We start from the raw sequence: 16,678 nt of genomic DNA, 5'->3' as shown, positions 1-16,678 counted from the left end.
TGCACATAAAATTTTAAAATAAAAAAAGGCTACTATAACTTCATTCACACATCAGTGATGGGAAGGAATAAAATGTCTACCAGATCCATGACAGACAAAGCATTATTTCATCTAAGAATAACACTCTTACAAATAAATAAGATTTGGAGGGAAGTGTGCAAGTAACATGAATAAGAAATTCCCCCAAAGGGAAGCAGTAAACATAGGATAAACATGTTTAGCATCATTAGTAACCCAAATATACAAATTAAAACAGAAAGCCATTTCACCCATCGTATTGTAAAGATTAGGAATAAAAAAGATCCTTTCTATCTGGTGACGACACGGGGATACACACAGCCTCACGTTGCTGGTGGGTGTGCAAATTGCCACAATATTTTCCCAAGCACCCTGGGCCATACAGACCCAAAGCCTTAAATGCCACTTTACTTCTAAGGAAACAATCACACACATGTACACTGGATGGGATGCACATACAGGGATGTTCGTCTGCAGAGTGTATAGGAGAAACTGAAAACAATCTCAAGGAGAGACAGGGAGCCTTGCACAATGGCAAACATTAGAAATAATTTTGAAGAAGGTAAGTGTTGTGGAAAATGTTCATAATATCATATATGAACATGTATGCAAACTAAGTTAAATGTACGCTGTTTGTTTCCATATAATGCAACATGAGGCTTCAAATATGGCCTAAAATAAAAAGTCATGTGGGCAGTTACTCTGAACAACAGGCTTTGCTTTTTGAATAAAGTGCTTTGGCATGGACAATGTATGCGGCAGGCTATAGGACAGTAGGCTCGGGGAATTCTTAAAAATGTAATTGATTCCTTCCTGCAACGAAATGGTTTCTAGCATTCTCTTCCCTCCCTCTTCTCTTTCTCCCTGGAAGGAAATATACCATGAAGGAGGTGGTAAGTGACCCATTTTGTCTTTCTTCCATTGTTGTTATTTCCATAATAAGAAATACAGCATGTTATTTTAGAAAGCAGTATGTGGAATACAAACCATAATAAAGCAAACAAATAAGTAACAGACTCAGAACAATTAAACACATATAGTAGGTCTTAGACTGTTAGGAAAAGAGACCATGATTTGTTTGTTTATCCCACCAGCGTGTATTTGGCCTTCAACTGCTTGATACATTAATGAGTGAAGGTGAGTGAATGAAAAAAGAAAGAGAATTCCAATATGTTCATAAGGACAGTTAAGAACGCTTTCCTGGAGAAGACAATAAGATAGACACAAATGATCTTCATGGTGTCTAGAATGTTCCCCATCAGTCTGCATGTTACAAGTTTCTATTCCTGCAACATTGACAGTGTTACCTTAAAAGTGGGGAGGCTGCTTTGCCTTTGCACAGAGAAAGCATGATTAGGAGTGAAAACAAAGAACACTGGATGCTGAAAATAGGGGATGGATGTGTTTTTATTTTTAACCTTCTAAAGCCACTTAACCACAAATGTATAAACAACAGGGAAATACTTTCCAAACAATGAGCAATACTGACAATTCATCCTTGTGTCTGCACATGTCAGGGTATGCAGTTCTCTCCAAGTGGATTATGGTTACACAACTCCTGTAGGCAATGCAGAGCTATCCATGGTGCTGAAATAGCTTCCATGGAATAACCTGCCCCATTCGTGATCTTCCCCAGGGAATGCTATGCAAGACCAGATACTTTCCTGGTCCAAATAAAAACATTTCAGTGGAGTAGGGTTATTTGTGAGAGGAAAGACTTGGTGGAGGTGGGAACATATTTACTTGCCAGAAACACATCTGGAAGGACTCGAAATGCTCATCTAATTCTTTACATTCTAACATATGTTCGGCAGGTAACAAGCAAATCAAGTAACTTCATACCTTTAGAGAATTTCCACACTATGGTGGGTACAGGATAGCCCTCAGCTGAGCAATTGAGGATGACAGCCTTGCCATAAATCCCGTCCTGGTCCCGTGGCTGAACCACAAATTTCGGAGGAACTGAAAAGAGAGAAATGTCACCCTTAATTTGGACAAGAACACAACTTTCAAAGCTATGATTTTAATAATGCCAATAATTTTAATGGACATTAAAATAAAAACAACAGGTTACCTATATGGAAGACTGAAAAATAGTATATGTGATCTGGAATAAGTCAGGAAAGTGACGTCAGTGTAGGAAAATTTTCTTATTTAGATCAGTGAGATTCTGCAGACTGAAGTTAATTTGCTCTGGGAAAAACTGGCCTCTTATGTGTGGCCTCTTATGTGTGGAAGTTGAATAAACCAAGGGAATAGGACATTGGTTTTTACATGGAAGATCTTGAGCAATCCACTCCATGGCAAATAGAATCAGGACCACAATTTAAGGAACAAAGAGCAATTATCAAGAGGAAGTATTCCTCTTGGGTGTGCACTGCTCAAAGCATTTGGTATCTATTCTTGTTCTAATAGGAGATGAAGGGAAAATTAATAGGCATCCCCTAAAGGCAATAAAGAACACAGCATGGTATTGAACTTTTCCCCAAAATCTGATGAAGACACACAGACCATTATTCCTGATGTCAGTAAGTACTCTTCTGGACCAACAGAGGATGATGGAAGCTAAGTGAAGTGAGGTACCATGAAGACTTTATCGTGTACATATTAAAAAAGCATATTAAATAAATGCATATTTGGTGAGTTTTATGACGTGCTGGAAAAAATGCATCCCTACCCAAATCATACACATGCACTCTGTCCTGAAACACACCTGCCAAGAGAAAGCAAATGCTTTGAATTAAGTTATTGTCATTGTAAGAGTATTTGCATCTTCTCTTAAAGAGAAGATACATATACTTTTAGGAAAGGCAGCATCTGAAGGTATTAGAATCTCAGAATCTTTTCCATCAAAATCAGTGATTAATTATGGGATGAACTTTCAGTGAGGCAGTCCATTATATGAGAGGAGATAGATTGTGTCTACCATATGCCAGGCACTTAGCAAATGTGAGTGTTCTTCATCTCCTTTCCTTAATTCCTGGTAAAGCTAGTCTTGTCTGCCTTGCAATTTCCAAAATTCTTATTTTGAGACAGAAATATGGGCCTATATGCTACAGATCAATAGTAATTCCAGCCACAACATGAAATGGACTGGGAGAAAAATAAGAGTCCATGTTAGCTAGAAGCTTCAAAACACATTGGAATGATATGAACCACAGCGAAGATCATTTTGTCCATAAAACAGTCGAAGAGGAGGGAATGATATCAAGACACAAGAAGCAGCTGGAGATTGTAATCACTGCTGTGTTTCTGAAAGAGACAACAGTGATGTCTAGGAGTACAGGGCCAAGGACTAAATACCAGGGTTTGAGCTCCAACTTTCCTTCTTCCAGTTGGATGATTTGGTGCAAGTTATCAAATGTCTCTTGGCTTCAATTTCCTTATCTTTAAATTGGGTATAATTACAGTACTCATTTTATAGGATTGGTGTGGAGATCAAAGGAATTAAGATTACAAGTGTTCTCAGAACAGTGTCTGGAAGATATTAAGTGCTCTGGGAGTGCTTGTTAATTTAATAAATGCAGGTATGTCCAGCTTTAACATATCCTTAACAAATACAATTCCCAACTTGCAAATTAAATCATGTATGCAGCCAATGGGTCTCCCCAATATTGCTTAACTAGCAAGCAATTTTACTTCATTTAGATGGTATTCTGAGACAAATATATTCAATAAAATGTAAATATATTTAAAATAAGGTGATAAGGGATGGCTGTCTCAAGCTGAGAAAACTATTTCTAGGAAAAATTCTGGAGGTTATATAGAGCAAAGTTTTCTAGTAAAAGTAATAAATCTTGAGGATAGATCATAAAGTTTAAGGCACAATGCCAAAATCACTCTGGCCAGGTGGAAAGTAAATATGCAGTCATCTATAGTCTATGCTCTATTTGGCTCAAATTCTGCTAAGAGAAGGAAACCTTTTGTCAAATGGACAGGATCACTACTCTCTTGCATTTTCTCTGGAAGCCTGTCTAATTATAATTGATCCATGACCCCTCCCCTCAATTTGGTTCTAATCCAAAGGGACACTACTTAAAAACTGATCAAAGAGGTTTACATGAGAAATAGCCATTGACATATTGTAAGTGTAAGGTAATTATAGATGGAAATGGCCTATAAAACTGAGAATTATCTTTCATAACTTCCTCTTTCATCTCCTTATATCTGGCACTGATGGTTCTTCCTCGAAAATGTATCACATATCCTCAAAATCTCTCCATATTTATTGCATGCCCTAGTCACCATGGGCAAACAAGGTGTGTGGTAAATTGCCACATATCATATCCTCCATTCATCTGGTTTCAGCACACCAGGGGCTGGACAGTTCCATGCACTTGCCAGGGTACCACACCAAGAGCATGAGTCTCTGCTGTCCCAGGGCCTTCTCTGGTGTCACAAATGCTTACTCACTCTCCCTGATGCAACCCAGAAATGTGGGTGACAAACATATACCAATGAGGGACAGGAGTTGGGGGAGGGAAATGCCTCTTCTCTCCATCCTCCAATCCCATGGGACGAGTCTGAGGCATGTTCTTTCTATGCCTGTGATCAAACATTATAGGGCATCAGAATCACCTGAAGAGCTGACTAAAACACAAGTTGCTGAGCCATATCTTCCAAAGTTTTGACTTAGTAGATCTGAGGAGGGATCTAAGATACTGCCTTTCTAATAAGCTACCGGGGATGCTGAGTCTGCTGGTCCAGAGACAACGCTTTAAGAAGTGATTGTGATTATCTGTGATTCCTCAGAGGATTCCCAGTATAAAGGATCCCCCACTGCCCAAAGTGGCAACAAGCTCATTAAAACAACCTTTATTGTTTTTTTCCCTTTCTTTCTGATCTTACTCCTGCCATCCAGCCCTCACTCTGTAATCCAGGAATCACATATCATTAGTGACTTGCAGCCAATCACGTACCTCACACTCTTCTTTTGGAGGAACTTTCCCGGAGACAAAGGCCAATACTGGTTCTTATCTGGTTTTAGAAGTAGCCTCGTCACTGGGGTCTGTCTACCTGGCACCTACCGCCCCTCTTGAGTCTGTTCTCCACACAGTAGCTTGAAGAATCCAAGACACTTACTGGACGATGTGACTGCCTGCTTAAAATCGTCAGTGCATTCCAATTGTTCTTTGATATAATCCAGAATCATACAATATTGTGAAGGTTCTTTATGACTTGGGTCCCTGGTTTCCAGCTTCATCTCTTGACATTCCCCTCTTGCAGGCTTTTCTCCAGGTGTTCTAAAACTCTGTCTGTTCTCCAGTCCCCATGATTGTTCTTGCTGCTTGGACTTCACACATGCTTCTGCATTTCTTTGTTTAACAAACTCTCACTTATTATTTGCATCTCAGTTCAGAGCCCACTTAGTCTGAGACACCTTTTCTAGTGCTATGAATGAGATTAAATGCCCCCACAGAACCCTTTGTTGCCCTGCCATAGCCTTTATCAAAATTGTTTGGTGTTGCTGGTTTAATTGCCTGTCTCCCCCATAAGGCTCTTCACCATCTAAGAATAAGAACCATTCCTTTCCCACTGACCATTGTATCCCCAGCACAGAGCACAGCAATGGAACATAGAAAGCACTCTGAAAATATCTGCTGAAAGGAAAAACAAATGGACATTACTCCAGCTTTACAGAACAGGGAAATAGGCTTTCTCCAAAGTTATCATGACTAAGATCATAACACAGATCACAGTGACCCCAACGCCCAAAGACCTTGAGAGTAGGATGGACCTATTTTCTTCTGAGGGAAGACAGCAGAAAGCACTATAGGAGGATTTTGGCCAAGGAGAAACAGACTAGAGGTGGAACTGTTGCAATCTGAGCTAAAACTTCCTATAGGACCCAAAGACTAAGTACTCTGTATTGTCTAGGTTTTAATTCCCAAAAGTTGCTGGCTTCCTTTCTTAAAATTATATTTTGCTCTCCTTTAACTTGTGTAACACTTTATTTTGTATGTTGTAGTGAGCATGTTTGCCAACATGGTTTGTTTTTCCAATAGAAGGATTTTCCAATGGGGAGGAGGGTGATTAAGGAAATGGAAGGGAAGGATTCAACCAAGTAATTATGCCACACCCCCAAAATGCAATTGTAGGTCATTTGTACCATACACCTGTCTGAATCATAACTACACAAACATTACATCTGTCCCTCCAGAAAGAGAAATTTAAGATACGTATGTTCCAAAATACCCAAATCGTGTCATGGGACCCATGTAGTCTGATAACATCTGAAGTCTCCAAGGGATCCCTTCTTGTCACCTTGTCTAAAATGAGGGCTGTTTAAAATACAGTGTTCTTTGGCTTGGTCTGTTTGTTAAAGGAGGGGGGGGGATTATTTTTGCTGTTTTTAAGAGAGGAATAGTAATATGTTTGTAATAGGACAGGTACTTTTCAATCTTAGGCGCGATTCAATGTTTTTTTATGTTTAAAATTCATGGCCTCCAAGAAGCTATATATTTCCAAAGAATGGATGTAAGCTGCCCTAAGCTGTCACCAGGAACAAGGATTCAGTTTTACTGAAAGCAAAACTAGGAGCTATTTGGTGGCGGTGGTGGGGAAGAGGGGATATGTACATAAATATTGCCACTCTCTACTGGATGGCATTTAGTCAAGATGGTAATTGGTCAAAGTCTAGGTAAGATTTAATTTATGACACCAGACACTAAAATCCAATGGCTTCCTGTCACAACCAGAAAGATGGTCTGGCCCTCGCCCTCATTCCTTTGCCTCTTCCCTTATGTAACACTGAGCACATTGGTCTCTTGCAGCTCTTTGAACACACAAAGCTCACTCCTGACTTGGGGCCTTCATGCTTGGTCTCTTCCCTGGAGCTCACTTCCTGCAGAGAGCCCTGTGACTTGCTCCCTTACCTTAGTCAAGTCTGCTCAAAAATCTCTCGAGAAAGGATTTCCCTGTCCATCCTATCTGACATACCTTTCCTATCCCCATCACTCTCAATCCTCCTACTGAGTTTTAATTTCATAGTACATGCAGATACCTGACATTGTTTGTTTGTTTGCATGTTTGTTTGTTTGTTGTCCTTTCTTCCACTGGAATGTGAGTCTTATGGGCCAGGAACTTGGTATCTCTGTTTTGATCACCACTGCACTCCAGCACTCAGAATAGAGGCTTCAGAAATATTTGTTGGAAGAATCAATGGATGAAATAAAATTATAGTAGAAATATGGCACAAAAGTTAGGCCACTAAATATAGCAATAAGATAGTGGCCCTGTATAACTTTTATTTTCCTTGCCAAATAAAGGTTAACTAGAGGCCTTTTGAGTAGTGTTTGTTTTCTATGGGGCAGCTAATCATTAAAAGTCAGAAACAGCAGCTACATCATTGGACATAAAGAAATGTGAGAAAACTGACCTCCTATGGAGCCGCAGATAGAAAATCATCTCATCTGCAGCTTTCCTCTCAGTGACGCAGAGCCAATATTAGGAACCAAAGGGCAGGTGTGTTCAGTCATTAAGTCTAGTACTTTCCCTCCAAATGGCTTCTTTAGTGCCAAGGTCACCCCACTGAGCATGACATTAGGAAGATTATTGGTCCACAGACAGTGTAAGCCATAAGGCACACACATAAGAGCTAAGGGTTGTTTTGTTTTCTTTTTTCTTTTAACTTCCTGTAGGAAAACAGCTAATTTATTTTAAATTAAGTCTCTATAAATCTTCCCAATTACCTGACAAGTCAAAAACTGTGCTAAGTTCTATAATGATTCTAGGTCATAAGGTTGCGATAGAAGGAATAACTAGGAACTGGGCTCGCAAACTCCACTGCTGTCATACCCATTTATTCCACACCTCGGCTGAAATGTCTTAGATGTTACCTTCGTCTCCCATGTGCAATTTGTCTCAGCTGCTGTGGTATCCCAAAACTATATTGTACTTTTACCTTTTTGGCCACATTCCCAAGGCCTTCATTCTAATTAATTGCCTAATGCTTGGGTTGCCCCATGGCCCTTCGATGCAGTATACCCTCAATCATGATCCAAAATCATGTAGCAGGAAGGGGGGCATACAGAGGGACAAGGGTGGAAGAGTGTCATCACTCCCTGAGTGTTTATTATGTCCCAAGCACCATGATAAATACATTATTTTATTTAGCCCTTGGAAATCATTACTAGGTAGTATCCCATTTTATGAATAAAAAATGGAGATAAAGAGAGGTTGAGGAATTTACCCAAGGTCACAAAGCTAAGAGGTGTCCACATCATCACAGGGCTGAAAGGAAGAAAACGGAAAGAAGAGAAGCAGGGAAGAGGTCTGGGGAGGCAGGCTTGCAGGCCAGTGGGTTTTCCTTGGCTTTTCTGTCTGCAAAGCACAGCCCATCAACTGCTACCAGACGGTCTTCCTCCCTCAAGACAATCCATTCAAGGACATTTGTAGTTCCCCAGCCTTTCCTATGTCAAGTACACACTTGTTGAAAATAAGCAGACAGGCCAACTCTGGCTATGGCACAGCCTCTACGTCTTGGCTGGTGCTATCAGTCTCCGACCTCAGAACATATGCCTGGAACATATACCTCCGTCCCACCCCCACCCCCGCCCCCCATTCATGGACAGTAATCAGAGTGCTCTGCTGTCAGCCAAGTGCAAAGGTCATACCAACGGTTACCTTGTCACCTAATTAAATTTTCTCAGCAGCTCCAAGGAGCAAGTCTCCCTGTTCCTATTTCATAGGTTAGTAAATTGACGATCAGAGAGATTCACTCATGTTTTCAAAGTCACATAGAAAATGAAAAAGCAGAAAGGGGGACCTTGATTTTCTAACTGGGAGACAGAGTGTTGCATTTTTATTTTCTAAACCCTATGCACATCAGGGCTGATGGAGCTCACTCCTTCCATGAAGCCTCCCTTGAACGTATCACTGATCTCCCCCTTATTAGAGTTCATTTTGCTCTTGTAATTAATAGTCTGTCACTTGAAGTCCTCCAAACCACCCTCACTGTGACAAGGCAATTTCAAGGTCTCTAAACTCCTCATTCTATTTTTCCCAAACTACATCTCAGACCAAAAGCTTTAAAGCCTCCAAGAGAAAACCACTTAACTCCAGTTAAAGATTTAAATAAAGACCCACATAATCATTCTCTAATGCTGTTTGCTCTTTTCATGTTGGTTTTGCTTCCCCAACTATACCTTTGCATATTTTTTTCATGAACCAAATGACAAGCCGTGTTCCAAAGTTAACTGGTAAGTCCACGCTTTGCAATATGGAATGCTCCTCCATTCTAAATGGCAATAATGAATAAGATTCCTCATCTTACTAAGTGTCTATTTAGCTCATTCAGAATATGATCCAGCTGAAGTGACGACCAAATTCAACCACTTGACCCTTCAAATTAGAAGCTGCAAATCTGAGCAGCTGCCTGATTTCTAGCAATCAAAAACAAGAGGCTGTCACTCACAGCAGGCATTAACCATCCACAGAGAAACCTCCCTGTCCCAACTATTATGTACTGAGGGCAGACGGGAAACGGAGGAGAACTCTGAGATATCATACGCCCTGGGCAGCTCCCCACTCCCAGCATGGTCCTTGGCCAGCTACTTTTGGGGAGAACGTCTGTCATCAAGGCTTCTCACATATTTTTCTCAAAGAGTAGACCGTCAGTTCCTGCAAACTGTCTTCTGAATTAGCCCCACCTTTGCCATCCCCACTGCCACCACCTTGGCTCCAACCGTCACCCCTTCTCACATAGACCACAAAGGCCTCCCCTCCGGACTTCCGGGCTCATGGTCTCACTTTATTTCAGTGCATGGAACGTCCTGCCATAAACTGTGTGATTTTACTGCTTTAGATTCCCTCATCAATTCCCATGGCCTCTAGACCTTAGGGCACAGAATCTACAAACTGTGAGCCAGAGTTAGCTCTAGAGTCTCATCCTTCCTCATTTTGCTCCCCAGCCACACCATTCTACCACACCAGGGAAATAAATGCACCTGCTGTCTCAAGCCTTCCATGCCACTGCAGGTGACAGACCTTCTTCCAGGAACACATTGCCTTCCTTTGTCTCTTTTTAACTCGATGCTGTATTTTCTAACCCATCAGGATCCCTCCCTCCCATTGGGTATCTCCTAACCTAAATAAGGTAACTTCCCTCTCTTCCTTCACAGTTTCCCTGCGGCCTGTCATACCACCATGTAAGGCTGTCACCTGTCTTCCACTAGATGGGAGCTCTCACTGGGAAGAAATGAGCGTTCATCATCCCAGCGACTATTCCAGGGCCAGCAATTACAAGTATGTGCTAAAGACACAGCTGTTTAATGATGGAATAAGAGAAAGATGAAAGACAGAAAAAATGCAGTCATCTGGGAATGGGTGCAAAAGAATGTACTTGTATCTACCCATTGATGGTTCAAAGAGGTGCAGCTCAGAATATTTATTTTCTTTTGCAAGCAACCGAAACAAGAAAATACTGAACTCACCAGACTGAAAAATTTTAAGAAAAAAAAAAACACAGTAAAGATGGCTACACAGAAGGACTTTAAAACAGAAAATGCTTTATTCAAGAGTGAAGGATATTTTGTAGTCCTAATCTAATAAATCCATTTTAGCCATTACCATGAAAACTGAAATTAAAGGCAAAGTAGGCTCAAAGCTGCTTTGACAATGATTAGGGTTTATTTGGGGTGACTGACTTTCTGAAATCAGAATGATAACCTGTTACGGTACCTACCAAACATGCACTCCAGATCTGGTCCCATTTTATATACATAATATGTACATTATCTATTATACATCTACTGTATGTGTATATATACATCTACTATATACATGTATATAGTATACATAATATGTGTATATAGATGTATAATATATATAACATTATTTATTTATTTGTTTGTCTATTTACTTATTTGTTTGTTTATTTTAAGTAGGCTTCATACCCAGTGCAGAGCCCAATGCGGGGCTTGAACTCACAACCATGAGATCAAGACCTGAGCCGAGATCAAGAGTTGGACACATAACCAACTGAGCCATCCAGGCACTCCAGATCTGGTCCAATTTTAAAGTAATTGAATGAATCATAAGCCTATCCCCACTGTAGCATAAGTTAAAGGAACTTGTATACTTATGTGTCTATATGCTGTTAAATACAATTAACAAAAATATAGATTTACTAAAAGTCATGTTGAAGTTAGATTACTTTCCACATGTGTTATAAAAGATGATACAGCCTGTAAGGAATAAAGTGTATAAATAATAGACTTTCATTTTAAATCATTGAGCATTAGAGCCAGGAGGGAAGTTATTATTTATTGAGGTCAGCCACTAATCTGTGACATCTATTTCTTTTATACAGTCCCTTCCAAAACACCAACCCATTTTTAACAAAGTTCTCTTGGTGGGAAAGTTGTTATTTTTCGAAGTAAGTTACTTAATTATTTCATTTTTGAAGAATTTTGAACCTTAGGAAGATTATATTTTAATATTTAAAAAATGGAAGCAGAATTTATATACAGTAATAGACACATATTTTAAGTGTATAGTTTGATAGGTTTTGACAAGTGCCTAAGTCCATAAAACCAACACCCCATCAAGATTTAGAATACTTTTACTGTCCCCCAAATTTCCCTCATGTCCATTCCTTGTCAGTTGCCAATACTCCTTCCCAGTGGTAACCATTCTTCTGATTTTTATCTCCATTGAATAGTTTTCTATCCTGGAATTTTTTATAAATGGATACAAATCGAATATGTTACTCTTTTTTGTGCATCTGGCTTCTTTTACTCATCATACTGTTCTTCAGGATTATCTACGTTTTGTGGGTATCAGTTATCTGTTCTATTTACATTTAGAGTAATTATTGATAGGGATGGACTTGTTATGGGCATTAGCAAAATGTTTTCTTTCTGTTTTATTCCTTTGTCTCCTTTTTCCTCTGTTACAGTCTTCTTTTGCGTTTCATTGGTTTTAAATATTGATACGCTTTGACTCATTTCTCTTTTTCTTTTGTACACTGGTAGATTTGTTAACATTTTTCTGTACAGACCCATATGTAAATGTAGGTACGTTTGTGCCTTCTATTACAAATGTCACGCTTGCATTTCTTTTTCTTGTCTAAATGCAAAGACTATGACCTCTAAAACAATCCTGATAGAAATGTTGAGAGTAGATAGGCTTATCTCTTTCCTAATCATGAGGATAAGAAGTACAAAACACTACGGATTTTTCATAGGTGACTTTTACTCTAGTGAAACTTACCTTTTATTGATTGTTAATCGAAAGTTTTATTATTTTTTAAATCAGGAATGGCTATTGAATTTCTAGTAACTTCTTTTCATCTATTTCATTTACATCAGTGAGTTTTCTACTTTACTGTTAATATGGTAAATTCTATTGATTTAATTTTGAATCTTAAACCAAGCGTTTAGTCCTGTGATAGAGCCCACTTTGTCATGATATGTTATCCTTTCTTTTTACTGCTAATTTGATATGCTCATATTCTGCCAACTATTTTTGCACCCACATTCATGGGCAATAACAGCTTGCAAATTTTTTTGTAAGTGATGTCTTTATCAACTTTTTATATTAACGTTATGCTATGTCATAAAAATTTGGGAACTATTCCCTTTCCTTGTATTATCTGAAGGAGTTTGTGTAAGAGTGCTATTATTTCTTTTTTTTTAATTTTTTTAACGTTTTTTTTAATTTATTTTTGAGACAGGGAGAGATAGAGCATGAACAGGGGAGGGTCAGAGAGAGGGAGACACAGAATCTGAAACAGGCTCCAGGCTCTGAGCTGTCAGCACAGAGCCCGACGCAGGGCTCGAACTCATGGACCGCGAGATCATGACCTGAGCCGAAGTCGGCGGCTTAACTGACTGAGCCACCCAGGCGCCCCAAGAGTGCTGTTTAAAGCTCTCTTGGCCTTCAGTTTTTGTGGGAAAGTTTTTGACAAAAATTCAAATTTTATAACAGACATAGGGCTAGTCAAATTTTCACTTTTATCTTGTATCCATTTTGATAATTTATGTCTTTGAAATCATTGGCCATTTGATCTAAATTGTCAAACAGACTGCCATAAAATTGTCCAAAAGATTTCTTTACTACCCTTTTAATTAATGTCTGTAGGAGCTATAGTGATATTTGCCTTTGCGTTAGTTTTCTAGGGCTGGTGGAATAAATCACAACAAACTTAGTGGCTTTAAACAATAAAACTTACATTCTTATTCTTCAGGTGATCAGAATTCTAGAATGTGCATTATGAAGTTGTTGGATATAATCTATAAATATCAATTAGGTTATATGGGCTGATAGGTAGTTTAAATCTTCTCCGTTCTTACTGATTCTTTTTTCTACTTACTCTCTTAAGTGTTAAGAAAGGAGTGCTGAAACTCCCAATTGGCATTTGTTTGTCTGTTACTCCTTTCAGTTCTATTTCATAGTCATGTGCTTGGATTTCTGTTATTAGGTGCATCCAGATTTCAGTTGTATATGTCTTCTTGATGAATTAACCATTTTATTATTATAACATGTCCTTATTTGCTTATAGTAATATTTATTGTCCTGAGACTTATTTTATTTAATATTAATACATCCAATTAAGCTTTTCGTGATTGGTTTTATATGATTTTACTTTTAATTACTATGTCTTTTATATTTAAAATGTGGTAATATGTACTTGAATCTTGCTTTTTAATTAAGATTGGCAGTCTGTGGTTTTTAATTGGTATGTTTAGTCCATTTATACCTAATGAAAGTATTGATATAGTTGTCTTTGAGTTTTCCATCTATTTTCCATTTCTTCTTTGTTATTATGTCTCTCTTTTCCTATCTTTTGTAACTAATCAAGTGTATTTTAATGCTCTTTTTTCTATTCTGTTGCATTCACATCTATACCTATTTGTTTCATTTTTATAATTCCTCAAGAGGTTGCATTGTATGTATTTAACTAGCAACATCTATGTTCAAATAATTTCATGCTACTTCATGTATAACATAGGATAAATTTTACGAAGTAAAATTCCACTTTCCTTTTTCCTGTTTGTGAAATTATTGTTGTATATTTTACTTTTGCATGCTATAGATTATTGTTGTTTAAACATCTAAATGTTTTTAAAGAAATGAAAATGGGGGCGCCTGGGTGGCGCAGTCGGTTAAGCGTCCGACTTCAGCCAGGTCACGATCTCGCGGTCTGTGAGTTCGAGCCCCGCGTCAGGCTCTGGGCTGATGGCTCGGAGCCTGGAGCCTGTTTCCGATTCTGTGTCTCCCTCTCTCTCTGCCCCTCCCCCGTTCATGCTTTGTCTTTCTCTGTCCCAAAAATAAATAAAAAAAAAAAACGTTGAAAAAAAATAAAGAAATGAAAATGATAATATGGTATATTTTATCTTTAGCCATAAATTTATTTTATCAAGAGCTCTTCATTCCTCTTGAAGATGTTTCCACCTGGAATTGTTTTCTTTTAGCCTAAAGAACATTCCTTAACATTTCCTGTAGTAAAATCTGGCTGGTAATTAATTCTCTCAACCTTTACTTGTCTAAAAACGCCTTTATTCGGCATCCATTTTTTAAGAATATATTTTTCTAAAAAAAGAAAAAGAATATATTTTTCTGGTTACAGAATCCTAGATTGATAATGTTCTTCCTCCACACCTTTCGTTCAGCACTTTAAACATGCCGTTCCATTCTCTTCTGGCTTGAATTGTTTACGATGAGTCGTCTAAAGTTTTCTTACTTGGTCCTCTTGAATGTAACAAGCTTAATTTCTCTGGTTACTTTTTTATTTTAATGGTTATTTATTTGTGACAGACAGAGGGAGCAAGAGTGCACATGACTGGGGGAGGGGCAGACAGAGGAGGGCAGAGGATCTGAAGTGGGCTCTGTGCTGACAGCAAAAACCCTGATGTGGGGCTCGAACTCACACACCATGAGATCATGACCTGAGCCGAAGTTGGATGCTTCACTGACTGAGCCATCCAGGTAACTCTCTCTGGTTACTTTTAATATTTTATTATTGGTTTTTAACAATACAATTATAACGAGCCCTGACACGGTTTCTCTTTGTGCTTATTTTTTGAGGGTTTCATTGACCATTTTGATATGTATATTTACATTTTTCTTCGCATTTGGAAAATTTCCAATCATTGTTATTCAAATATATATTTTTTCCCTGAACCTTTTTCTCTGACTCTAACTACGTATATGTTGGAAGGGCTGACATTTCCCGAAGCTCAGTGAGGCACTGTTTACTCTCTGTGAAAATACCTGGTATTTTCTCTTGCCCTCTTTTCAAGTTCAGTAATCCTTTATTCTGCAGTATTTAATATCTTTTTTTAAAATATGAAATTTATTGTCAAATTGGTTTCCATACAACACCCAGTGCTCCTCCCAACAGGTGCCCTCCTCAATACCCATCACCTACCCTCCCCGCCCTCCCACCCCCATCAACCCTCAGTTTGTTTTCAGGTTTTAAGAGTCTCTTATGTTTTGGCTCCCTCCCTCTCTAACCTTTTTTTTTTCCCTTCCCCTCCCCCATGGTCTTCTGGTAAGTTTCTCAGGATCCACATAAGAGTGAAAACCTATGGTATCTGTCTTTCTCTGTATAACTTATTTCACTTAGCACAACACTCTCCAGTTCCATTCACGTTGCTACAAAAGGCAAGATTTCATTCTTTCTCATTGCCAAGTAGTATTCCATTGTATATATAAACCACAATTTCTTTATATCTTATTAAATAGATCTAGTGAATTTCTCATTTCAGACATTATATCTTTCAGAGTTAGAATTTCTTTCTGGTTCTTGTTTTAAAAAATATTTTACATTTCCCTTCTTGTGTTCCCTGTGCACTCATTTAGTGCACGTATCTTTTCACTTGAACCCTTGAAATAAGAGGGTAGCTAGCCACTTTAAACCCTTGCCTGCTAACTGGGACATCTGTGTGTCCATCAGTCCATTACTTTAATTGTTTTTCCTTTTGTTTATGGCTCACATTTTCCTCCTTCTTTACATATCTAGTAAGTATGTGTAACACACTGTGGATATGCTATGCTATTGAGAGTATGGGTTTTGTTGACTTAAAGTGTTGAATGTTATTCTTGCAGTTAATTCACTGGCGAAGTTTTATACAACCAAGGATCTTTTTAGGCTCTTTTAGGGTTTGTCTAGAATAGCTCCTATTCCAAGGATAGATTAGCTCTCCTCCTAGTGTCCCCTCTGAGATTTTAACTGAATTTCCATGTGTTCTCTATTCTGGCTATTCAGAACTCCAATACATCCCAGTACTGTGTAGCCTCTGAATTCTTCATTCATCTCACATCTACCTGGTACTTGTTCTCTGATAGATTTCATGAAGTCTCATCCTATGCATGTGAAGTGTAGTATTTAGCTAAAGACTCACAAGGAGATTTTTAGAGCTCTCTGAATAGCTCCCTATTCCCCAGCACTGCAAAATCTCACACTTCGATGGTTTCCAAATTTCTATCTGTTTTCTCCATCCAGCAAGATCACAGTTATCTACTTGGGTTCTGCATCCCTCTGTCATGGTTTGGAAAGTGCCTCAGAGAGCTGGGGTACATTTTGGAGCTCAACTCCTGTATTTCCATTTTCTCCAGGATCACAACCCTCTGCTTCCTGCCTTCCACTGCCTGGAAATGGTTGTTTTATATATTTTTTTTTTACCAGTTTTATAGGTTTTTTTTTTAAATGATA

At 38.6% G+C, this 16,678-nt stretch overlaps 1 protein-coding gene across 1 annotated transcript in view; it reads right to left on the bottom strand.

Moving 5' to 3' along the window:
• The window catches only part of DSCAM (DS cell adhesion molecule), a 763,813-nt gene that overhangs the window by 250,633 nt on the left and 496,502 nt on the right, over positions 1 to 16,678 (bottom strand). Inside the window, exon 11 of the mRNA XM_042956621.1 lies at positions 1,861 to 1,980. Within this exon, the coding sequence (XP_042812555.1) occupies positions 1,861 to 1,980 (120 nt within the window). The remainder of the gene's footprint in view (positions 1 to 1,860; positions 1,981 to 16,678) is intronic.

Source organism: Panthera tigris, chromosome C2 (assembly GCF_018350195.1).
Source record: "Panthera tigris isolate Pti1 chromosome C2, P.tigris_Pti1_mat1.1, whole genome shotgun sequence".
NCBI lineage: Eukaryota > Metazoa > Chordata > Mammalia > Carnivora > Felidae > Panthera > Panthera tigris.
The sequence above is the reverse complement of the archived record's forward strand: the minus strand, read 5'-3'. Positions and strand labels throughout refer to the sequence as shown.